This window comes from Spinacia oleracea, chromosome 4 (genome assembly GCF_020520425.1).
Source record: "Spinacia oleracea cultivar Varoflay chromosome 4, BTI_SOV_V1, whole genome shotgun sequence".
Taxonomy (NCBI): Eukaryota; Viridiplantae; Streptophyta; class Magnoliopsida; order Caryophyllales; family Amaranthaceae; genus Spinacia; species Spinacia oleracea.
In genome coordinates, this window is record NC_079490.1 from 186,572,950 (window position 1) to 186,596,028 (window position 23,079).

The 23,079-nt window shown below is 35.1% G+C and overlaps 2 protein-coding genes across 5 annotated transcripts; one reads left to right on the forward strand and one right to left on the reverse strand.

Annotated features, from left to right (window-relative positions):
* Nucleotides 1-575: 575 nt before the first annotated feature.
* LOC110782637 (probable receptor-like protein kinase At1g49730) lies at nt 576-7,693 on the reverse strand. The gene is made up of 9 exons (XM_021986812.2): nt 7,254-7,693; nt 5,765-6,313; nt 3,557-3,853; nt 3,092-3,353; nt 2,741-2,793; nt 2,572-2,639; nt 2,372-2,461; nt 1,504-1,588; nt 576-1,414 (listed from the first exon to the last, which is right to left on the reverse strand). Exons 1-9 carry the CDS (start codon nt 7,333-7,335, stop codon nt 864-866), a joined length of 2,037 nt encoding a protein of 678 aa, XP_021842504.2. The 5' UTR covers nt 7,336-7,693; the 3' UTR covers nt 576-863.
* An 8,572-nt stretch (nt 7,694-16,265) lies between these two features.
* Nucleotides 16,266-21,189, forward strand: LOC110782638 (PI-PLC X domain-containing protein At5g67130). Of its 4 annotated transcripts, none has more exons than XM_021986816.2 (9): nt 16,266-16,376; nt 16,451-16,519; nt 16,632-16,760; nt 16,841-16,978; nt 19,256-19,354; nt 19,494-19,797; nt 19,882-20,105; nt 20,224-20,310; nt 20,762-21,189. In XM_021986816.2, the coding sequence occupies exons 1-9, from the start codon at nt 16,365-16,367 to the stop codon at nt 20,912-20,914; spliced, it is 1,215 nt and encodes a 404-aa protein (XP_021842508.1). In that variant the 5' UTR covers nt 16,266-16,364; the 3' UTR covers nt 20,915-21,189. The 4 variants fall into 4 exon arrangements, with proteins under 4 accessions (XP_021842508.1, XP_021842509.1, XP_021842507.1 ...); XM_021986817.2 differs by having other exon boundaries at nt 16,268-16,376; nt 16,635-16,760; XM_021986815.2 differs by having other exon boundaries at nt 16,289-16,376; nt 16,448-16,519; nt 16,635-16,760.
* The last annotated feature ends 1,890 nt before the right edge of the window (nt 21,190-23,079 follow it).

Sequence of the window (23,079 nt, forward strand, 5' to 3'; positions counted from 1 at the left end):
CTAGTTTTGATTAAATTTTATATTAGTAAAAAAAAACGTTGATAGATAAACATTTTAAAGAGTTAAATGATTAATTTTATACATTTATTAGTGATTTTGAAGAAATAAGTTTTATTAAAATGAAAAAATTATCACTAAAAAATGTATAACTTTTACATATTAAGCTTAACTTTTAAACATTTTGAGTTAATTTTTACTCTGGTGTACAATATTTATTGTATAACCCTTATAAATAAGAATTTGTGATTGCTACCAAACTACTCCGAATTGAAGGTGGTTGTGGGGTGGGCCAAGCTTTGGGCGGAGACACAGGTCGTGGGCTTGAACGGGTCGGTATATGTAATGGGTCGGGCCATGTCTTGTCGTGCTTACCAAAAAATACGACTCAAGCTCAGCCCCAGAGATATTTGTTGTAATCGACGATCATTGATCTCCTAGGAACATTTGCTTAGATAGTTAGATGCCTCTCATTAGTAACCAGTCATCCCCAGAGACATTTTCTACCAGTTATTCTGTTTACACAAAACAGGGGATATTTCCAAAGGAAAACCTGACACTAAAAGGCCAACTACTGCTACAGGCTAACTAAAAGAATTGATCATTTCTTCGAAAATATTACATCCAGTGTATAAACTTGGACAGTCAAGTTGATACAATACAAGTACAATTTCCGGTGCCAAAAAACGTGGTGATCTCCAGGACAACAAATAAACTGACACTCTTCACCTGAAGAAAAATAAATAATCACAAAATTTTGCAAACCCTTTACAAAGAATCTCAGGCGCGCTGTGTTTTTCTTTTCATCAAGAAGGCTACACATGGAATTCCGCAATGTAGCAAGCAAACTAGACTAATTTCCTGGTTCAAAGTGACTGTATTGTCTGTATATTTTGAGGAGACTGTGGAGATCCATTTTCAAGTAGAAAGCTTCTACTACAGTGAGACCTGTTTGTACTGGATGAAGATGCAAGATATCTCCCTTCCCCACTATGAAATATAATGTCAGCCTTTTGTGCTTTCCCTTTGCTTGGTCTTCTCCCTTGTGTTTCTTCATACTCTTCTTCTTGCATAGCTTGGATGAAACCGCTATGCAATGGATCAGAACTCTCATAAAGAAGCCTCAGTACTTGCTTTATTGAAGGTCTACCTCGAGCTTCTGAATGTGTACACCATTTAATCACTGTCACAACAGTCTGAAGCTGATCGTAGTCGAAAAACTCTCCTATTGTAGGGTCCACAAGCTGTGAAAGTTTTGTTTCTGAAGTTAGGAAAACTTGGGCCCACTCTACTAGATTTCTGTTATCCTGTATAGCTCGTCTTCCAGTGACCAACTCCAGTAGCACCACACCGTAACTGTAAACATCACTCTTCTCTGTAAGTTCTCGAGTGACAACATACTCTGGATCCATGTAACCTGCAGAGAAATGTGAATTTTTTTTTAAATCTTTCCCTCTAGAGTTGTAATGAGCTAGATTAAATTTCTTAAATTGATCTTCATCCAACCTGGAGTTCCTCTAACTTCAGTGTTTATTGGCTCAAAGCAAATAGAACCGTCTTTTGCAGCATATACAAGACCAAAATCTGCAAGCTGTAGAAAACGATAGAGAAAGATAAGAGTCAACATGGAAAAGTTTTGGAATCAACACAGTTTTTCAGTTGTATCAACCAAATACACCATTTTTGAGCGAGGAATAAAGAAGAGTTTACAATTGGTTTTAAATGTAAGGTGTTCTTCCTCAGTTTTAACTACTAGGCCAAGACCTCATGGTAGCGGAAAATTATCCAAAAGTGGAAAACAAATTTCCTTTTGAAAAGAAAGAATGTCACATTTTCCTATTTGCTTCCTTACTTTTCTTTCTCTCTCCTCCTATCCATCTCTCCTTTTCACTTCTATTTTTAACCTTTCTGGTAAGGAAACAAACAAAGGAAAACTGTTTTCCCACGATGTTCCCCTTGGAAAAAATAAAATCAAGGAAAATTTCCATTGAGAATGTTTTCCATTGAAACAAACGAGTCTTAAAGAAGTTTAGGGGCATGAAGCTGAACATATGACATAATCTATAAGTTCATCATCAAAAAGCAGAGGTTCTTCTGCGAGCTATGAAGAAGAAAAAACACAACACAAAAGAATCTTAAAACAATAGTAAGACGTACTAGTTGATGAATTTTTATGATGATGATATTGATGACGATAGGAGACATGTGAGTATGTGACTAGACTCAAGACCTTGATTTTTATTTTTTAAATGTCCAAGACTAGAATACAGTAGCTGTAATGGAATTTTATTTATTATACATAAAACACATAACGTCAAGTTCACGGATAACAATAATATGTTCAGGCCAAGTTGCCAAGAAGCCGAAAAAGTACCTTGGCTACAAAATTCTCATCTAATAAAATGTTGCTGGACTTTATGTCTCTGTGACAAAGAGAAGGGTTACAGTAGAAATGTAGGTATTCCTGCATATAAGATCTCAAAGTGTAAGCAACAACGCCAGATAAGAAATAATGAAATCCCATAAACGGCCTAAAAACTAACTGTGTACAACAGTAAGAGCTGACTGAGTTACCAGAGCATTTGCTACATCAATCGCAATCTGGATTCTTGTCTGCCAGCCAAGTGGTGGTCTGTCTGGGGCTGGAGAAACAGAAAATCGTTGATAAATGAACAATCATGAATGCAACTTTTTCAAAATGAAGTTTTCCTAGACTGAAAGAGGTGAATGTAGACAAACTCACTGTGAAGATGATCCTTCAAGCTTCCGTTTTTCATATATTCATACATGAGAAACCTGCAAAGGATAAAGGTATGTAATTAATACTCCCTCCGTTTTTTCACTTGTTCCACTTTGACTTTGTGCACTATTCACGTACAGGGTATCCTAATTTGACCATTGCTATGTAAAATGTAATTGGATTTGTCTTTAGTTATATTTCAAAATATCTAACTTTTATTACTTTTAACTAGTAGATGAATAATGATATAAATGGTGAAAGTTGTGTGTTGGCAGACCTGTCAAATCAAAGTGGGACAAATAAAAAATATAGGGAGTATTTTCTACTGGAGGGTGCATGCATAACTGTCATCACCTTTGTTGCTTTTGAATGCAAAAACCTCTAAGAGATACGAGATGACGATGATGTAATCGAGCAAGAAGCTCGATCTCTCTACAAAACTCGTCTTCCGCTTGCTCTGAAACTTTGTTCATCTGCTTCACTGCAACAATCAAACCATCACTGAATTCAGCTTTGTACACCGTTCCAAATCCACCTTGTCCAATGACTGTACTGAAGTTGTTAGTTGCCTTCCTTGTCTCCTTGTAGCCAAATTCCTGAAACATAGAAGAAGGCCCTGCAAGCAAGTTCCACCCAATGTTATAAGAGGATAGCTAGCTATACACAGAGTCTCAAAGTTTGTGCCCTATGAAGCAGGACTAGAATAAAAATAATGGGATAAAGAGACACAACGAATTAAAAAGGTGAAAACACACAGAGAAAGAGTGAGAGAAGAATGCTATTATATTTGAGCAGTAAATAGTTGGGATTTTATTATACCATCCAGCATCTTTCGTCCAGATGGACCAGAAGGAGCTGAAAATGTCTTTAAGCCACTGCCTGAATCATCAAGCTCTTTATTCTTCTTGCGGATCAAAAACACTAAGACTAGAAGTAGCATGAAAGAAATTACAGTGACACCAATCCCAACACTTGTTATAGCTGTAAGTTGATAAGAGTGGTGATTCTCATGAGGAGAAATGCCTGATATGCCCAACGACTGCTGACTTGGGCTAGCAGCTAGCACTGAATTTGGAGGTGTCTCGGGAGATAATTGAGGTGAGGATGCAACAGAAACTGGAATGGAGAGAACAATAGATCAGAATAAAAACAGTGCAATCAAGAAAAGCCAGGGATATTTACAACAAATAAGCTAATTTGATAGAAGGAAGACTGAAGAGGGAGAAAACAGCTTCATTCAGAAGCCTGTTTCCCCTCTGCCTTATAGTGTTGTTCATCTCTAGAAGTTGGATAATTATGTTTACCACCAAAAATATTGGTCAAGTGAATGAAGAAGCTAAATAAAGAATCACTTTTTGCTTAGAGGACGTTGCACAGCTCCATAATTTAGTTAATAAGACTTGAAGAGTGTGAGAGCATCTCCTCAGAAGGACAGATGTGTCAAGAAACAGATTACTACGCAGTATGATGCATTGCCTTGGAAACCAACCGCAGGGCTCCTGTGTTGGCACAAATGTCAAATTCATTTTTCGACGACAAGTTTCTTCAAGGACCCTAACAGAGCAAAATCAGATGTCTAAGAAATAATGGTGTCAACAGGTAACCAACCCTTCACAAGACCTAACTACAGTTTTAACTACTTCAAGAGCAAGAAAATGTAACAACTTGCCTCTCTTTCACAGAAAATCAAAATAGCCAAGATTGTTGCTTTAAATAATTAAACTTTTACTTCATGTCCTCTCAAAAGAAAAGAAAAAAACCTCATTTTTCAGTTCTAAATAATGTGTCACGGTCCGACTATTTTTCTAACACAATGGCACCAAAAGAAGCTCGTTAAATAGAAGCAAGGGTTCAGCTGGCAGCTTACACTGCAAAACATCCTTTTGTGGCAAAAATATCTACTCCTTCAAAGAAAAGAAAGCTATCAGATAGACCTTCCCTTCAACATTGATGGCATTACATTGGTTATTCATTGTAAGAACCTGCCAAAGATTTCTTTTTCCCTTCTCATTATGTTTTTCAGCATTATCTTACTAAGATAATTAATCTCTTTCATGACCCAACCTCATACCATCTGATCAAAGTTGATCCATATCCAAAATTTCAGTTAGTAAAAATTTTCCAGGTCGGGAGATACAACGGCAGCCTCAGGATCAACAAAATTATTCAAGGTGACAATGATTTTTCAAGAAGGCATAACATGACATTGATTATTGGGTTCCTAGCTTCCTGCAGAGAAGAATAACAAAGGGGCATACAAAAGCTCTTCTAATCCTCCAAATTCATTACAGTACATACCTGCAGGCTACAGGAAATAGAGCCTCATAAATACTCTTCAAGGGATGATTCTTACTCCCCAAGGTAACAAGACCTCAAAGAGCATGATAGACCTTATAATCACTGTGATATATGATAAAATATCATACAGTGTCAAGGGACCAACTCAACCAAAAGCCCTTTGGGCTTGAAGTGTGGATGCAGCATAGGCCTCCTCATACCCAGCGCGAAATATTCCACTTTAAAATGGGGGGTGGATGAGATTCGAACCCGTGACCTTTGCGTCACGTTGGCTCTGATACCATGTCAAGGGACCGACTCAACCAAAAGCTTAAGCTGATGGTTGAAGCCCCAATATTAGTTTTATACTCTATCATACAGGTATTATCATTATAGAAAAGCACCTAACTATCATTAGTGTAATTATTACAGATGTCATGATTCCTGAGTTGTGATCCTTTTGATGCCACAACCAAGGTTAAAAGTTAAAATTCCTAGCACTGAAGCGACCTATGATCTTAATTCACAACTTGTAGAATTTACTTTGGCATTGATACCCTGACAGGATACTATTGGGGGGGGGGGGGAATTGAGGATTCAAGACATAATTGTGCAATATCCAATAGGGAGAAAACATTAATGATTGATGACCAACCAAGAGATTTCTTAATAACAGTGAGTCTGTGACTACATGATCTTGTATTAGTATAGATTAATAGCAAATGTAATTGATTGATAATAACAAAATACCTGTGCCTCTAAGCCTTGGAACCCCAAAGAAACAGCTGGCAAATCTAACAGCAGAAGCATTATCAGATTGACTGACAAGAGCGACAAAAGTAGCATCCCGACAAGTCATCAATGTAATATTGTCTATAGCTACTATTCTCTGACGGAGGTACATGAGGCTGGCATTTATACATTTCCTGCACCCAAGATCTCCCGAAAGTGCAAGTTGACAACCTTCAGCTACATCACCAAAGCCAGGAGACTGCAGCATCTGTGCAACACTGGTTCTACCCCTGCACTCATAATTTATAGGAATTTTGGTCCCAAATCTGCAAAAAGTTGTTGCATTTGCAGGCACTCCATAGAGTTCTAAGGTTTGTGACATCGATTGGAGACAGACTTCAGAAAGATCTGAACTGACCCCGAGGTTACTTGTTGCATTTGCATAACGAGCAACGGAAAGTGCGACATATGCATTGATGTGGCGGCAACATTTTCCACGGGCGGTTGGATTTGAACATATGGAAGCCACCAGAGTAAAGTTGGTTCCAATTAAGTCCAAGGGGCATCCTATGACAGAAGAAATAAGTTAAACTAATTGACCAGAAGTTGCTCATGTAGACAAGCGATAAACATAATTCTTCTGATTTATTGATTTGATTAAGTATAAGGAAGCAGTAAGTAGCATATGAGTAAAACAATGAAACCTAAAACGGCAAATGGCAAAAGATTTGTTCTTACTCCTACAGAAAAATCTTACAAACCAAAAGCACCATAGCCTAGTGTATTAGAGTTGCAAGTTAAACAAGAGCATTAGAAAACCTGCAAACACTGAATTTCAGGCTAAAAGCTTAGCTTGGGAATACTTAAGAATAAATTTTCCAAATTTTTGTTGGGTGAATATGGGGTTCCATCCGAGGTACCACCCCATAAACTTTAGCAACACAACCAGGTAAAGAAGTCCGATAATACAATTCTGTTAAAAGTTGATGAAGAACCAAAGTAATTCCAATATCAGGCAGGGTAAGATTTAGCATACATTATCCAAAACAATGATATCCTAAATTATTGGTTGAATTATTTTGTTAAAAAATTAGAAGATAATGCTCCATCTACATTATGAAATTTAATGAAAAACAAACACGATAAAATCTGAAGAAATTATTTCAATAATTCAACGAAATGCAATCAAATAACATAGTAACAATCAGCATTAATTGAGCTGGAAAAACAACCCACTTCAAATTAATTCAGCACCGATATTTCCTTAAACAACCCACCTACAAAAAATTCAGTATTTTTAACAAAAGTAAGTCAAAATATCCTTTATAGTCAAAAGTAGGTCAAAATCAGTCAATAAACTTGAGTTCTTCAATCCTAAAACATGGGTGAAAATTTAAAAACTAAAATTACCCACATTTCACATTTGCACCTTTTTCTGATGATAAAATCAAATAAAAAAAGCAAGCCAGAAAGAGAAATTGCATGAAAGAGTGGAAAAAACAGAAACCTGTAGGTGTGGATGGTGAAACTGAGGAAAGTTGCAGTAGAATGATAAAAATGGAGATTGCAAATAAGATAGGAACCCCCATTTTACTTGAAAGAGAGAGTGAAAGTGACACAGACACAGAACAACAAGGGATTAGAAGGAAGATGGTAGTGAGTGAGAAAGAGAAAGAGAAAGAAAGGTTTTTTGGCAATTTAGGTGTTTTTGACTACACATGGAAGAACTCAGAAAATGCAATTGGGATTTGGGACTGGTATATCTATCTTTCTCTCTCTTACTCTATCTCAGTCCAGGTCACGGACAGGGTTGCAAACTTACCATTATTCTTCTTTTTTCGCCCAAACAAAAAACGGTTTAGCCGTTTCCTTGTATTATTGAACTACACACTGTATCACTGAAACAGACTAACAACAACGAGCTGCCGTAGTCACACAACTTTGGAGGACGTGAATTTAGGGTGTGTTCTTTTCATTTTAATTTCACTTGTTCAAATTTAATTGAATTTGTCATTTTTTATTTTAGTTGTAAAAATAAACTTGCAATTGTTATTTTTATGAAGGGCTTTTAACTTATTTTGTGTAAAAGATGTGTTGTTTATGAAATGCTCTTAACTTATTTTGTGTGAAAGGTGTGTTGTTAGGTGTTCGATCTAGTTTTGATGAGCTCAGTTACATTTACATAAGTAATCCGTAATAAAGTAATATGCAATCAAGTGTTGAATAAAACACACCCAAATTTCATTTTATTACTCCGTATCTCGTTCTTGATCCATGGTTTTTTTAACCGGCCGGTAAGATGAATGATACATTGAAATAAAATATTTCAAAAAAATTACGGGTGATGATAAATGTCGCAAGTTGCGATAATATTTAATTATTGTCGCAATCCTACGTGTCGGATTCTAAATGGTACATATGAACGTTTACGTAGGTCATGCGTCATCAAAATATTTTTATTATCAACGCAATATTTTCACTATGCAAATAAGGTAGTCGATAAAAAGAAGGAAACAAATATTTCGTATATAAATCATAAATATTGTTTCGAAATAAAAAATTACATCAAAAAAATTCTACCTTTTTTGTAACATGTATAATATGTTATACTCCGTATACGTTAAATATTATAGCTTCCAGTTTAAATCATGACCCATAACCGGTACGCGGTGTATATTAATTTATTGAATGATGGCTCTTTAATCAGCTTTCACCTTCTCCATTCTCAATTTTTCACCCTTACTACTAGTTCCTACTGTTGAAAAACATCTTAAAAATTGACTAAAGCTAGGTGACTAGGTTACATTAACTTTTACCAACATAGAGTTGACTCAAGTGGTAAGCAGCTTGATGCCGCTTAAGGGAGGTCTCGGGTTTGAGCTTCGCCGTATGCAGAAACTCTTGTTAGGAGATTCACCCACCATAAGCAAGGTGTTCGATACGGGTCGGATCCGGATGTAGTCGGAGCAAAGCTCCGGTGAACCGGGTGTGCTATGGGTAAAAAAAGGTTACATTAACTTTTAAACAGGATACGCAAAAGATTGGAAGGAAAACCATTTAAATAAGACTCGTCATATTTTATCCACATAAGTACATAAGAATCCGAGGTAAATAGTGACACATACCACTACTCCACCACCCCAACCTCCTCGTATTTTTATAACATCCATCTAATTACAGTACTACATAAAGAGATACAAGTGTACAACACTACAAGTGTATTGTGTATGTAATGAGCATGGAACAAAATAATAGAGTTGAATGAACGTGTTTTGGATTTAGGTATCGGATGCCCATAAAACTGGGCCAGCAAGCAAACCTTGCCTTGATTGGTCGGTTATACCAATCCTGCAATACATCCATGCTTAGGATATCATTTTAACTGCCTTTTATGCTTATGCCATTTCCTCACTTTACAATCCTTTTTCTCTTTGTTTTACTTTTTTCAAACTTTTTTTTCTTTTTAAGAGGATCTTAAAGCTCACTTATCCCTTATGTTAAAGTTTTTCTTAAAACTTTTTGTGGCTGAAGTTCTTTATAAAATGAACATGTATAATAATATAGTCATACACATTAAATGAAATAACGAAATATAATTTGTACATGATATATTTCGACGTATACAGTTTTAAGGATAAATTGTTTTTTACCACCTAAAAAAATCGAAAAATTGTTTTTTACCACCTAAAAAACTAAAACTTGTATTTTACCACCTAAAAAAAATTAAAAATTGTTTTTTACCACCGGAAAATGGAAAAATAGATGAAAATGTTATGCAGGGGTCACAATAACGGTAATACTTCTAATATGTTATTTTCTTCCACGATTTCATGTATTTAACTCTATTTTCTCCCCCGCTTCCTTATTTTCCATTAATTTACATAATTTTTCACCACCATTAATTTACAAAATTGACAAATTTTAATGGAAGTAAAGAGCGAATGGTGAAAGAGTTAAAGAAAATCAAACAAGGAATGTATAGAATTGGAGGAAAATTGAATTAGGTAGTCATACATAAAGGTTTCATCTATTTTTTCGTTTTTTAGGTGGTAAAAAACAAATTTTATTTATTTTTTAGGTGATAAAATACAAGTTTTAATTTTTTAAGGTGGTAAAAAACAATTTTTCGATTTTTATAGGTGGTAAAAAACAATTTGTCCCAGTTTTAATGCATAAGTTCTCTCTTAGTTGAAAAAGATGGGTCACTTCACTTATTACTAGTAGATTTTATGGTTGAATAATGAAAGACTTGCATGTGATCAAATATTCAGACTACACAACTCACATTCAAAGTTACAAACTACTCCGTACACAACTCTATACAAGTCTTACGTAGTCCCCCTATTTAAAGGACAAAACCAGCATCAACCTCAAACATCATCATTTGATGAGCTGCTTCTTTCTGAAATATCTGGTTGTAGTGCTCGTATTTGAAAGCGGCATGGAATACGGAGTATATTATAGGCTTATAGCTAATGTTCAATGTGGGACTATGATGCAAGGATCGACACGGAAAAAATATGACTCAACTGTTTTCAAAACGTGTCGGACACCCGATACTCAAACACGCTGAAACTCGTTTTCAGGCTTATCATCCTATGGTACCAACTTTTGATTCCCGTTTTATCATACATGTTTCCCGTATCCGTACAACCTAGATGTAGGATTAATAGGGCTAAAACACATGTTCGTTTATATATATATATATATATATATATATATATATATATATATATATATATATATATATATATATATATATATATATATATATATATATAATGGTTACACTACAAGAATATGTATCTTTAAGGACAACCTATTTACGACGGGTCAAAAATCCCGTCGCAAAAGCCTTTTGCGATGGGGCTAACAACCAAACAAGGACGGGAATAACCGTCGCAAATGTCTTTTACGACGGGCTTACGACGGGATTCCTATTTACGACGGCCCCCTTTTATAACGGGTTCGCGACAGGAAATCCCGTCGTTAATCAACGATTATTGGCCTTTCGCGACGGGATTTCCCGTCGTTAATAGTACAATTTCTTGTAGTGTTAAAGTAATATATATTTCCATTTATTTTGTAAATTACAATCTAATAATACATTTTTATGTAATTTTAAAAAATAATTGCGACACAATTATTTTGTCGCAAGTTAGGACATTTATCACTTTGTTTAGAGATTTAGTACTTCAGTTGAGGGGTCGACCACTAAAAAGGGTAAATATATCTGTGATGAATTGACAAGGTTGTAAAATTGTTGAGAAGAACAAAAGGAGGTTGGGATGTCGGCGAGAGGAAGGAAGATTTCATAAATGGAAATCAGTTAATTCAAGTTAGAAAGCAAAGTATGTTTGTCAGAAAATAGTAAAAACTTGGTTAGAATTCACCCAAAATTATTTGTTTAGATAGCTAGAAATAAGACAAAATTATACATAGACCAATCAAATGCATTGGAACAAGTGAACAACCCATAGTACAAATTAACGGACCAAATTTAAACCACGGGTATTCATTGATTTGTAAATATCATAATGTACAAATTTGAAAATAGGTATGTCCATTGCAAAATGCACATTTTAAATTCTCCTCTATCCAACATGATATTTACATGTTCGTCTACATAAAACCAAATTAAATTAAGAAAAATGATATGTATACCTTGATGATTGATTATAACGTACACTGTATAAGAAATTAAAATAGAAAATATTATGGGATTTATCAAGCATTAAGAAACATATATATACTCATTATTTTATCATAAATTTCTAAATTAATACAAATTAAATACTATTTCAGGAAACATCTATACCTAGTCTATAAAAAGCAAAACCATAGATATTTAGATGACACGTGGAATCCCCTTTTTTCATTAATCCTTTGACACGTGGCATCCCTTTTTTTCATCCATCATTTATTTTTTCAATTGTTTCTCATATTTATATTTTACAACTCTAGCACCTCTTTCACTTCATCTTCTCCATTCAATTTTAATTCATATAACATTATTCAATCTTTTCTACTTCATCTCTTTCTTTAACACTATTATTAATTCATTTATAATTTATTTTTATATATTATTTTAACCTTCAAATTTCTCACCTCTATTAAATCATGTATTTCTACTCAAATACAAGCCCTCCAAAAATTAGAATTTTAAAAGACAGTTCAATAACCACTAATTGCCCGTTCTTAGAACGGGCTCAAGAGCTAGTTTAATGATTACAATTAGCCACTGAAACCTACATACTTCATACTCCGTATAATATAATTAGAAATTTAGAATCAGTTGTATGTTGGTTCAGTGGTGACTCGTCTTATTATATGCACGCGATGCGTGTGAAAGTATTAAAAAAATTCAAAATTATTTTGTTACAACAAACATATCCCATCGAAAAATCAAAATCTCGGTACTGAAGTAAAGTTATTAAACATCTCTATTATATAAGTGAAGGGGTGGAGTTATTTTATTAAATTCACTTTTGGTGTCCCCCTTGAATTACTAAAATACTTTCCACACGTATAGAGTAAAGAATGTAATGACAACCTACGCAATAGGAAAAGGCCAAGGAGTTGAATCATTTTAATCAACCTAACCCCTTAAATAAATTCTTACTCAGTACCATTTTAATCAATCTGTTTATATGCGTTCGGCTCTATCTGACTTTATACGTTTCTTGTATTCGCACGCATCGCATTTATAATACCCTTGGTCCAAGTTTGCATTTAATGCTAAGTCTAATAAATGCGGTTCAGTATTAATTAAGCAAGTTAATTATTCAGTGAGATCAAGTGATCTGAATGCCTAGCTAGAGGCCACTTCAGTTCAAGTGGAATTAATGTTATTAATGCCACAACTTACTCTTGACTGAACCTGTAGGGTCACACAAATAGTACGTGAACGAATCAAATATTTAGTTGAATATTATATTCAATGAATACTCTAAATATGGATATTCGGAAACGACGGATGTTGGTTTCAGTGGGAGCTAAACAAACAGTCAAAAGGCAAAGAAAGAATAATTGCCGGAAATGAAGGTATTGCCGGAAACAAAAATATGGTTCATAACGGAAATATAAATATTATCGAAGTCGAAGATATTGCCGGAAACGGAAATATGGTTCGTATCGGAAATATAATCGGAAATAGAAATATTTCCGGAATCGGAAATAGAAATATTTCCGGAATCGGAAATATTATCGGAATCGGAAATATTGTCGGAATCGGAAATATTATTGGAATCGGAAATATTATCGGAATCGGAAATATTGTTAGCCCGTTTCTTTTTGCTATAGTCATGGACGAATTGACGAGGTCAATCCAAGATGGTATACCCTGGTGCATGATGTTTGCAGATGATATTGTGTTGATTGATGAAACAAAAGGAGTGGAAAGTAAGTTGGAGTTATGGAGACAAACTTTGGAATCTCGGGGTTTTAGGCTGAGTAGAAACAAGACGGAATATATGGAGTGTAAGTTTAGTGGAGTCCAAGATAGAGAGACAGGGGCGATTACCTTAGATGGGAAAATTGTCCAATGCTCTGAAATGTTCCGTTATTTAGGATCTATTATCCAAAAGGATGGAGAATTGGATGGCGATGTGGCCCATAGAATCAAAGCATGTTGGTTGAAGTGGAAAGGTGTCACGGGGTTCCTATGTGATTCAGGCATGCCCCAAAGATTGAAGGGAAAATTTTACCGCACGACAATTCGACCGGCTTTGTTATACGGCACGGAATGTTGGGCAGTGAAACATTGTCACGTGCACAAGATGAATGTGGCGGAGATGCGCATGTTACGTTGGATGTGTGGGCATACAAGAAAGGATCGTTTGAGGAATGAGATTATTAGGAAGAAAGTAGGGGTTGCACCGATTGAGTTTAAGATGATGGAAAATCGTTTAAGATGGTTTGGACATGTAAGCAGAATATCAAATGATGCCCCGGTTAGGAGGATAGAAGGGTGGCAAGGGATAGAATTGCAAGGGGTAGGGGAAGACCTAAGAAAACTTGGAGGAAGGTGATCGAGCACGATATGAACTTTCTTGGGAATGAGGAAAATATGGCGTTGGATAGGACAGAGTTGAGGGAGAGAATATACATTGATGACTTCATTTGACTTATACAACTTAAATGTTTATGATTCTCTTTATTTTTATTTTTACTTTTATTTTATTTTTAAAATTCTTTCTCTTTTTTTTTTTTTTTTTTTTAATTTCACATGCTATTTTGAAATGTGCTTATTTTACTTATTCATTTATTTTAAATTTTACTTAGTTTTTTATTATCTCTTACAATATTTCTTCTATAATATATATATATATATATATTTTTTTTCTCTTATCCTACTTTCATTAATTTCAATTTCTCTTGTTTTTTTCTTTTTACTTCCTGCTCCTTTCTGGTTTGATTGGTGACAATGACGATCTCCTACTACGATTCATGTTAGCCGACCCCAAGTCATTTTGGGACTAAGGCTTTGTTGTTGTTGTTGTTGTTGTTGTTGTTGTATTATCAATTAAAATCGTATAAGTCTAGCTTTTTTTTAATAAACTCATTTCTTATTATGTTAATGTCACGTTACTTAAGTAAATTTTGTCTTCTTAGAATAATGTATATAGGAAATTTTATTTTCAAGTCAAAGCTACTGAAACGAAACAATAAGTATATGCCAGTCATGTTAATTAACTAATAAATTATATATATATATATATATATATATATATATATATATATATATATATATATATGTTATTGTATTGGTTATTTATGCGTCCCAACCATATAGTGTTAGAGGCCGTAAGTGGCAAGTATTCAAGAGGATGTCTTACTATGTAACACAAAGTAAGACTATAGTAAGACACTCATTCCATATGACTTGTATTACTTTTACATTGTTAAATTCACTATATAAGGGTGCGTTCTATTCACCTGATTTCACTTATTTTTTCTGAACTTATCTTATCTGAACTTAACTGAACTTATCTGAACTTATCTGAACTTATTAAAACTTATCAAAACTTATTTTAGTTATAAGTTGTACTTGGACAATCCTTATTTTTCCTGAACTTATCTTATCTGAACTTATCTGAATTTAACTGAACTTATATGAACTTATTTTTCCTGAAATAAGTGGAAATAAGGTGAACAGAACAGGGCCTAAACTTGTAATAATATTTGTTTGTGCAGCATGGAAACGGTAAGATTAACTTTATGGGAAAACATTTCTCACGATTAAGGTGGCTTCAAACAAACCATTGGAATATTATGTTACAAGTAATACTTTTTTGTATTCAATTCACATAGATATGCCGATGATGGTTACGTGCAAAGTCATATAAACTGGACCAAAATATTAACAAATGACATCTTCCAGATGGAAATGTTGTTTAATGCTAGAAGAATCAAGGTACACCAATACTCGCCCTTTCCTATTGTATGCGTTTACTACCTATATCCTTTTTAGAAAATAAAGTGATTATTGTTTTGAGCTTTAATAGTTACATTTATGATCATCTCGGGTGAAATAATTTCGAGTACTAGCAAGCTATAGGATACTAGATATTGATTCTTCAAACCCACTTTGGTATGAATCATGTGTTGGACACTCAAAGAGAGTCGATCTATCTCACAATGTGACCCCTCCTTTAGTAAGCCGGGGTGATTATAATTTTTCCACACAAACTTTGTAAGAAACTACAAACATTGTAATATTTTTGTTATATTTATAATAATAGATTAAGAGTAATCGTGAAAATTATTGATCATAAGTGCAATGCATGTTATACTTTTTGGACAACATGCTAAGATGATCATCGGTCTTAAAGAATTTGAAAATCATGTAACTACGGTTATAAATTTCTGCCAATACATTGTATTTGGATTACAAGTTTACAACATATATTGACCGAAACATTTATTCATAACAAGGAATTTGGAGATATCATTTTGGAGGACCATTTGAAAGAGAATTTGATGAATTAGTTCACTTTCATACTACATTTTCCCAAGCTAAAGAGTGATGATATCATAGTTGCATCGGTTTTGTGAATGAGATGGGAAGAAAAGATCTACTATTTGAGGAAACAGAATGACGAAAATGTTAAATTATTTAAATAGGAGTATACGGTTTTATGAGGATTTATTTTATAATTATTATCAATTTAAAATTGACTATAGACCCTTATTTTTATTTGCAGCGCTATATATCGCGTGCTTATGCGCGAGCACATTCTAGTAACGGAAAAGTAAAATTGTCAAAAGAATAGCTATCTCTAAGTCTCTAACAATGAGTGATGGGCATCCATTAACAACCTAAACTCTTCCCCTTTTCAAGTTTCAACTCAACTTTGCGCAAATTATATCATGGACGTCAATGTTGCGCTATTGGAGAAGGGCGGCTCAGCCAAATCCGTAGGGAGTAGCGTACGAAGTTTATAAGTAACCAACTAACCACTGTGACGTTGACTTTTTCTCAATATTCAAGGCCTCAACTGCTCCCCCATACACACACACTTTAATTTTATTTCTAGTACTTGGCACTTTAAAAAACCAACCAACATTCATTTATTCACCCGCATTTCCCTCATTTCTCATTAACTCAAAATCAACAATGGCGCTTAAGGTATCCTCTCTCTCCCCTCCCTCTGTCTCTCTCTCTCCTCATTCTTCATCTCTAACCTTCCAATTTTGCAGCAGAGAACCGTAGAAATTCCAACTCTGCTCCTCATTTTCGCTCTCCTCTGCAACTTCTCCTCTGCTCTCCAGGTTTTTCTCACTAATACCTTCAATTTTCGCCGATTTTCGAATAATCGCTCTCATTTTAATCTATTTTTTAGTTGGATTTCAAAATTTCAGTTGATTATACTCTCAATTGTAGCAGAAACTCGGACAAACATGCGCTGCGGACCGAAATTGCGAACAAGGACTTCACTGCGAAACTTGCTTGGCCAATCGCAATGTTCGCCCTCGCTGCACTCGCATTCAACCTCTCAGTCCTCTCTCCAAGGTATTTCCTCTCTCCTCACTGTTTTTTGTCTTCAAATTTTCGAGGATGATGATGAAGTGGTTTTTGGTTGAAATTTGAAGGTGAAAGGATTGCCGTTCAACAGATACTCGTGGTTAACGACTCACAACTCGTTCGCTAGACTCGGCCTGAAGTCGCCTATTGGTGCTGTAATTGTCGCTCCTACTAATCAGCAGGATTCCGTTACGTCTCAGCTTAATGTGAGCTTTTTATTTGAATTTTTGTTTTATTTAAAATTTTAAAAATATTGTTCAAAACTTGGGTGTAGAAATTTTGAGAAAATGAAATGCTTGACTATGTTCGACTAAGATTGTGTGAAGTGGTTTATTTTTGTTGTGTGATCGGTTATTGATAATGCGGTTTATTATTAAAGCTTTGTGCAAGTAGTGTTTAGAATCTGAAAGCATAACTGCATAAGGCACAAGGGTTGAAATGCTTTTGTGCAAGTACTTTAATCTTGCACTATATGGTTAGGAATTTAGGAGAAACACGTAGTATGACTATCAGCAATGATATTGGAGAGTACTTAGTTTCCTATTGACGCGGATTTGAATTTCGAATTGATAATGTCAATGGCTTGGGCATTTTCACTCCGAGTATTTTTACAGATGCGAAACTGCATTTTATGTAACCTCAAGTTGACTAGGTACTTAGGTAGAGCCGTAGAGATCAGCTTGCCCCTTAGCTCCAACTCGCTCCGTCTGAATAAGGTCTTTGCTGCGGAAAAATATGAACCAGTTCGATGTTTTAGTCGCCACATTTTCTTACTAATCCTGCTAGTTGGTATATTCAAGTTCTGAATGGGGTTGGTTATGTCCTAATTATATTGACCACATTCAAGTTCATATGCACAATTGAGGTAATAAGAAGGTAGACACGCTTTCTCTAAAGCAATTACTTGGTATATGTAATTTGTAAAATGTGCTAGACTGCTTTTATGTAGACATGCTATAAACTGCAAAAAGAAAGACTGAGCAAGGTGATGGGAGGAAGTAAATTTTGATATAATATACTTGTATGTATTAGTAAATACATATCTTTGTAAAAGAAAATGGTAAATAGAAAATAAATACATAAGTTTCAAAAAAAAAAAGGAAAAAAAAATACATAACATGTATCAAAAATGGTATAAAATGAAAAAATGGTACGGAGTATAAAATAAGAACAATTGTATAAAAAACAAGAACACTGATATATAGAATAATGGTGTTTTTATGCGAAAATGGCGTTTTTATGTGATGCGAAATTAACATCTTACCTCTTAAATGACTAGATTGTCCACTGATATGTTTTTGCTCGCACATATCCGAGTGTCGCTGTGCCAATATAAAGTCACATTATTTGTGGAATATTCAGCTTCCTCTTCCTTTTAGGTAATGGATTTCATGTGAAGTTGGTCAGCAAATGTTTTTTCTTGACTTCTAATGTACGAACACCATGCTGATATTATAATGTAAGCATCCCTTTGTTTAGAAAAAGAATATAATCCTTGGTCACCAACAAATCTGCCACTTTTCCTTTTGTAACTTCATTTGATCAGACAAGTGTTCTTTTTGTGGCTACATTTGTTGATAAACGGTTTTCTTGAGTTCTTAACCAATACTGGAACTTGTGTGGCTAATTTAGTGGGAAAGCAGGCTTGGTGACCAATTAAAGCTTACTTTGACCCTTAATTTGGTTTTATCATGTTTCTTACGCACGTTTATTACTCTGTAATTACCAATTTGACTATCCTAATTGGTACACCATGCATCTTAAAAAGAGTGGTGGGGGAAAATATTTTATATGGAGTATTTATTTTTTATTGTAGAAACTGGCCAATGATGACAACAATTGTTTGTTTATATGGCCAATGTTGATACTCAGCGTGGTAATGTGGCGATTAAGGGGTCTACTGTAAGTTTATAACCTTTGTGAGTTAGTAGGCCAAAACAGTTGGCTACTTCTCCGACTTCAAGGCGGGAAGCTAGGGGTTGAATCTCTCCAAACACATTTCTAAAAGGGATTTCCTTTATTTTCCTCCTCTAAGGATGGTCAGGGTTAGATATAAACTAAGGTTATATCTGACTGTTTAGAGTTAGACTGTTACATTTAAACTTCTTGGACCTTACCTCTACAGGATTATTGCAGTCTGAAAACTCTGAATTCTAAATTCAATTAGATAGTAGATACTTTAGCTTGAATGTATTCCATAATCGATGTCACTGTTGATATTTGCTGGATTGTTTTCTCATTAGCAATGGCATCGAATACAGCAAAGTAGTGATTATATACACACAAGTCTCTATATGGGAGAAACACTTGCTAATATATTCTGACAAATCATTTCCTTGTGCTTGTTGAAATTCATACCATGGTCATGCTCTTTTCTCCACCCCGAGCCAAACATATTAAGGGGAAAAAAAAGGGAGAAATAAGTTGTTACACAGCTTACACTGACTATTTTTGTGTTGTTTGGCACTTTTTTCATGTTGCAGAATGGTGTTAGAGGATTTATGCTTGATATGTATGACTTTAACGACGACGTCTGGTTGTGCCACTCCTTTGGTGGGAAATGTTACAACTATACAGCCTTTGTAAGTGTGTGCACATAACATTTTGTAGCATGTCTAAACAAGCCTGAAGCCTGATACCTTAATTAATTCTCTATCTTCTGCCTTAGATGATTTCTTGAATAGCTTATCTGACTAGTTCTTGTAAATGTAAATTACTCAGAAACCTGCAATAGAAGTCTTGACTGAGATGCAAACTTTTCTTGAGGCAAACCCTTCCGAGATTATAACCATATTTATTGAAGACTATGTTACAGCACCCAAGGGTCTGTCGAAGGTGTTTAACACCGCCGGCCTAAGAAAGTTTTGGTTTCCAGTATCCCGAATGCCAAAAAATGGGGGTGATTGGCCCATAGTTGATGATATGATTCAGAAAAATCAGCGGTTGTTGGTCTTCACTTCAAAAGCTAATAAAGAGGCTTCTGAAGGGATTGCCTACAATTGGAAATATGTATTAGAAAATCAATGTGAGTACATAAACTTATAACCCCGTCTGTGCAGTTAATGTCAAATTTCTCAATTGAGTCCATCAATATAAATTACATACTCAGATGGTGATGGCGGGATGGTAGCTGGTTCATGTCCAAATCGTGCAGAATCGCGTCCTATGAACACAACCAATGTATCCCTAGTGTTAGTCAATCATTTTCCTACTGCACCAGATCCAGCTACAGCCTGCAAACACAATTCAGCTCCATTAGAAAGTATGTTGAGCACCTGTTATAACGTGTCAGGGAAAAGATGGGCCAATTTTGTGACTGTTGACTTTTACAAGGTATTGAATCTGATGAATTGCTACAACCTTATTTGGATATAAGAAATTAGTAACCACCACCAAGTGTCCTCCTTGGTATATATTCATTTGTCTCCTTTTTTGTTCTTCAATGTTGTAGAGAAGTGATGGAGGTGGAGCTCCAGCCGCTGTAGACGAGATGAACGGTAAACTAGTATGTGGATGTGCCAGCATTGCAGAGTGCAGGGTAAGTAAATTCATCTGGAAATTTTCCTACATGTAATTGCTGGAATTAATAGAACATCATATGTTGTGGGATATAGATTTAAAAATGCATGAATTGTTAGTGCTTAATATGCTTTATAATCAGCCTAACACTAACGCTGAAGTTATATAATTCTTTACCTTATTTCAATATTTCCATATGTGTTGAAATTAAGACAATCCTCCAACTTAAAAGGAAACATAATTAAATGGGTTATCTTTGCATTAGTTGTCAATAATTTTTCTAGAATCACCTATGGTATTATTGGATGGAAGGATACAAGTTAGCTACTTTGTTAATAACTAACTTGATTGGCATAATCTGTATAGTAAAGTAATTGCATTAACCATGAAAGTGGGAGTAGTGTGAAACGCATTTTCGGTTGGGAATGAGACCAGTTTTTGATTAAATTGATATACAATTGTGTGAACAGCCTAACATGACATTTGGATCGTGCAATGTTCCTCAAGCCGATAGCAACCCACCCATGGTAGCACCCATTGCAAGCACTGGTGTTTCGAGGCAATTGCTTCCGTCCTGGTGGATGATCGGGTTCGTTTCCCTTGCCTGTTTGATGTCATTGTGAAACTAGTTTTTCATAGCTTGCTGTCATTTGTTTAATTAACAATTTTACCTTCCTTTTTCTTTTCTTTATTTTGGAGGGTAGGGTGTATGTGACGAATAGGGTTATATTTTAGGGACAAAACTTCTAACTTTCTAGGCACAATGCAGAAATCAAATTACGGATATCATTTTCCACTTACTATGAAATACGAAGTACGTCGGATATGATTACTTTTCCGGTCCCACTGTATGTATTATGAATCTTATGATGTGTAATATAATGCTAGACTTAGTCTCCGTTGCGTTGGTAAAAATCGTTTTCCATGAAAACGTTTTACAAACCAAACTGAGACACAATAATGAATTGGGCGAGTGGTTAACTTGAAAATAGACAGACCCGGCCCATAAACTATGCTGCTTGAGCTCTTAGCTGGATTTGAGTTGGGTTTCACTTGGTCCTGACTCCTGAGTTGGGCTTATTCCTGACTCCTGAGTAAGCACACTTGCTATCCACATAGTCTAGTATCGCACTTCGCCAGTATGGGGGCAATGGGGCTAATCCTTTCATACTTAAACCTTACTCCGTTGTAATTAAGACATTGAATAGTTTTCCCTTTAGATTTACCATTTTGTTTTAACTCTCCTATTTATAAGGTTTTCTTTAATTATGGCGGTTTAAATGGTAGATTAACTTTTACAAGTGCCCGTCAAGGATTGTTTACGTTTTACTAGAATCGTACTCCATATATCGTGTTTTTATAAACTCCCCAAGGTAAGGTAAGTAATGATGGCATTGGGCCGTTTTGACCCGAGGCACGGCCGAACACGAGCATGAAGAAAGCATGGCCTGGCTCGGGCATGAAATCGTGGCCTATGGACTGGACTGGGACCGCATTTATTTGAAAAAAACATAACAAGGCCTGGAGTGCACGAAGCAACCTATTAAATTGAATAAAATTACGCTTAGACACGAAAGTACTGTACGTGGAGGGGGGCTTTGCCTTAGCCACCCTTTTAAATTTTCTGGCCAGGTACTAGGGATGTCAAAAACTGATCTGATTCAACCGATACTTGCCAAAAATCGAAGTGACCCGAAAAATAAAATTCACATATGCAATCCGCATAAACATAATGGCCCCGTTCAACTACATTATCCGATTATACCCGACCCGTAACCAACCGATGACCCGATTTGACACCCCTACCCGGTGCTATATAATTGGGCATGATGTAGGCCTGACACATTCAGACCCCAGACAAATGTGGTTAAAATGACCCGGCATGGCCTACGGGCTACGAGCATCTTTAAAAGTAAGTAGCATTGGGTTTGGGCAATCTGGGTGCAAAATATTTCAGCCCACTTATTTATTTATGATTCACCAAAGCTTTTCCTAAATGCATGTGTATTATAAAAGCTCGAGAACTTTCAAGGAATTAACAAACTTGAAAGTCTTCGAAAAGTTTTATAAGGAAAGAACTAAATTGCGCATGGCTCAAGATGCCTTGACTTGTTTAAAAACATGGTGAGCTCCTAGACCGATGTAAGTTAATATTCAAAAAAAAGGTTATCTTACTTATGCTAATTATTCTAGAATCTTGTAGTGATACTAAGAAACGAATACCATCATGAGCTGTGTAGGTTGCTAGGGGAGTCATTTAGATATGCGATGTGGCTGGCCTGCCCGGTTGCTACTCCCTCCGTCCCTTAATACTCGCACCGTTTCTACTTGATACGCTTGCCAATGCACAACTTTGACCACCAATATCTTTAACTATATATTATAAAAACTTGTAAAAATATTAATATTTTAAAAATATATATTAAGATGAAGCAAACAATATATTATATACTAACATTTGTTTTCATATACTAGAAATAAAATAGGGTCAAAGTGAATTATGTGAATAATGCGAAAAGTCAAAACGGTGCGAGTATTAAGGGACAGAGGGAGTACTTGCTTATATAGAATATACATTTTATTTTATATATATATAAAAAAAAAAAAAATACTCCATTAGTTACTACAACTAGTACCTTTTATATATTCTACTTTCTACACCCTCACCCCTCCCTATAAAACAAAAATTATTTGTTCACTCTTTGATGCTCATGAAAGAATATCCTTGATACACTTTGTGATAGTGGCATATGCTATCGATTACTTTTTTTTGTTTTTTTGTCTTTCT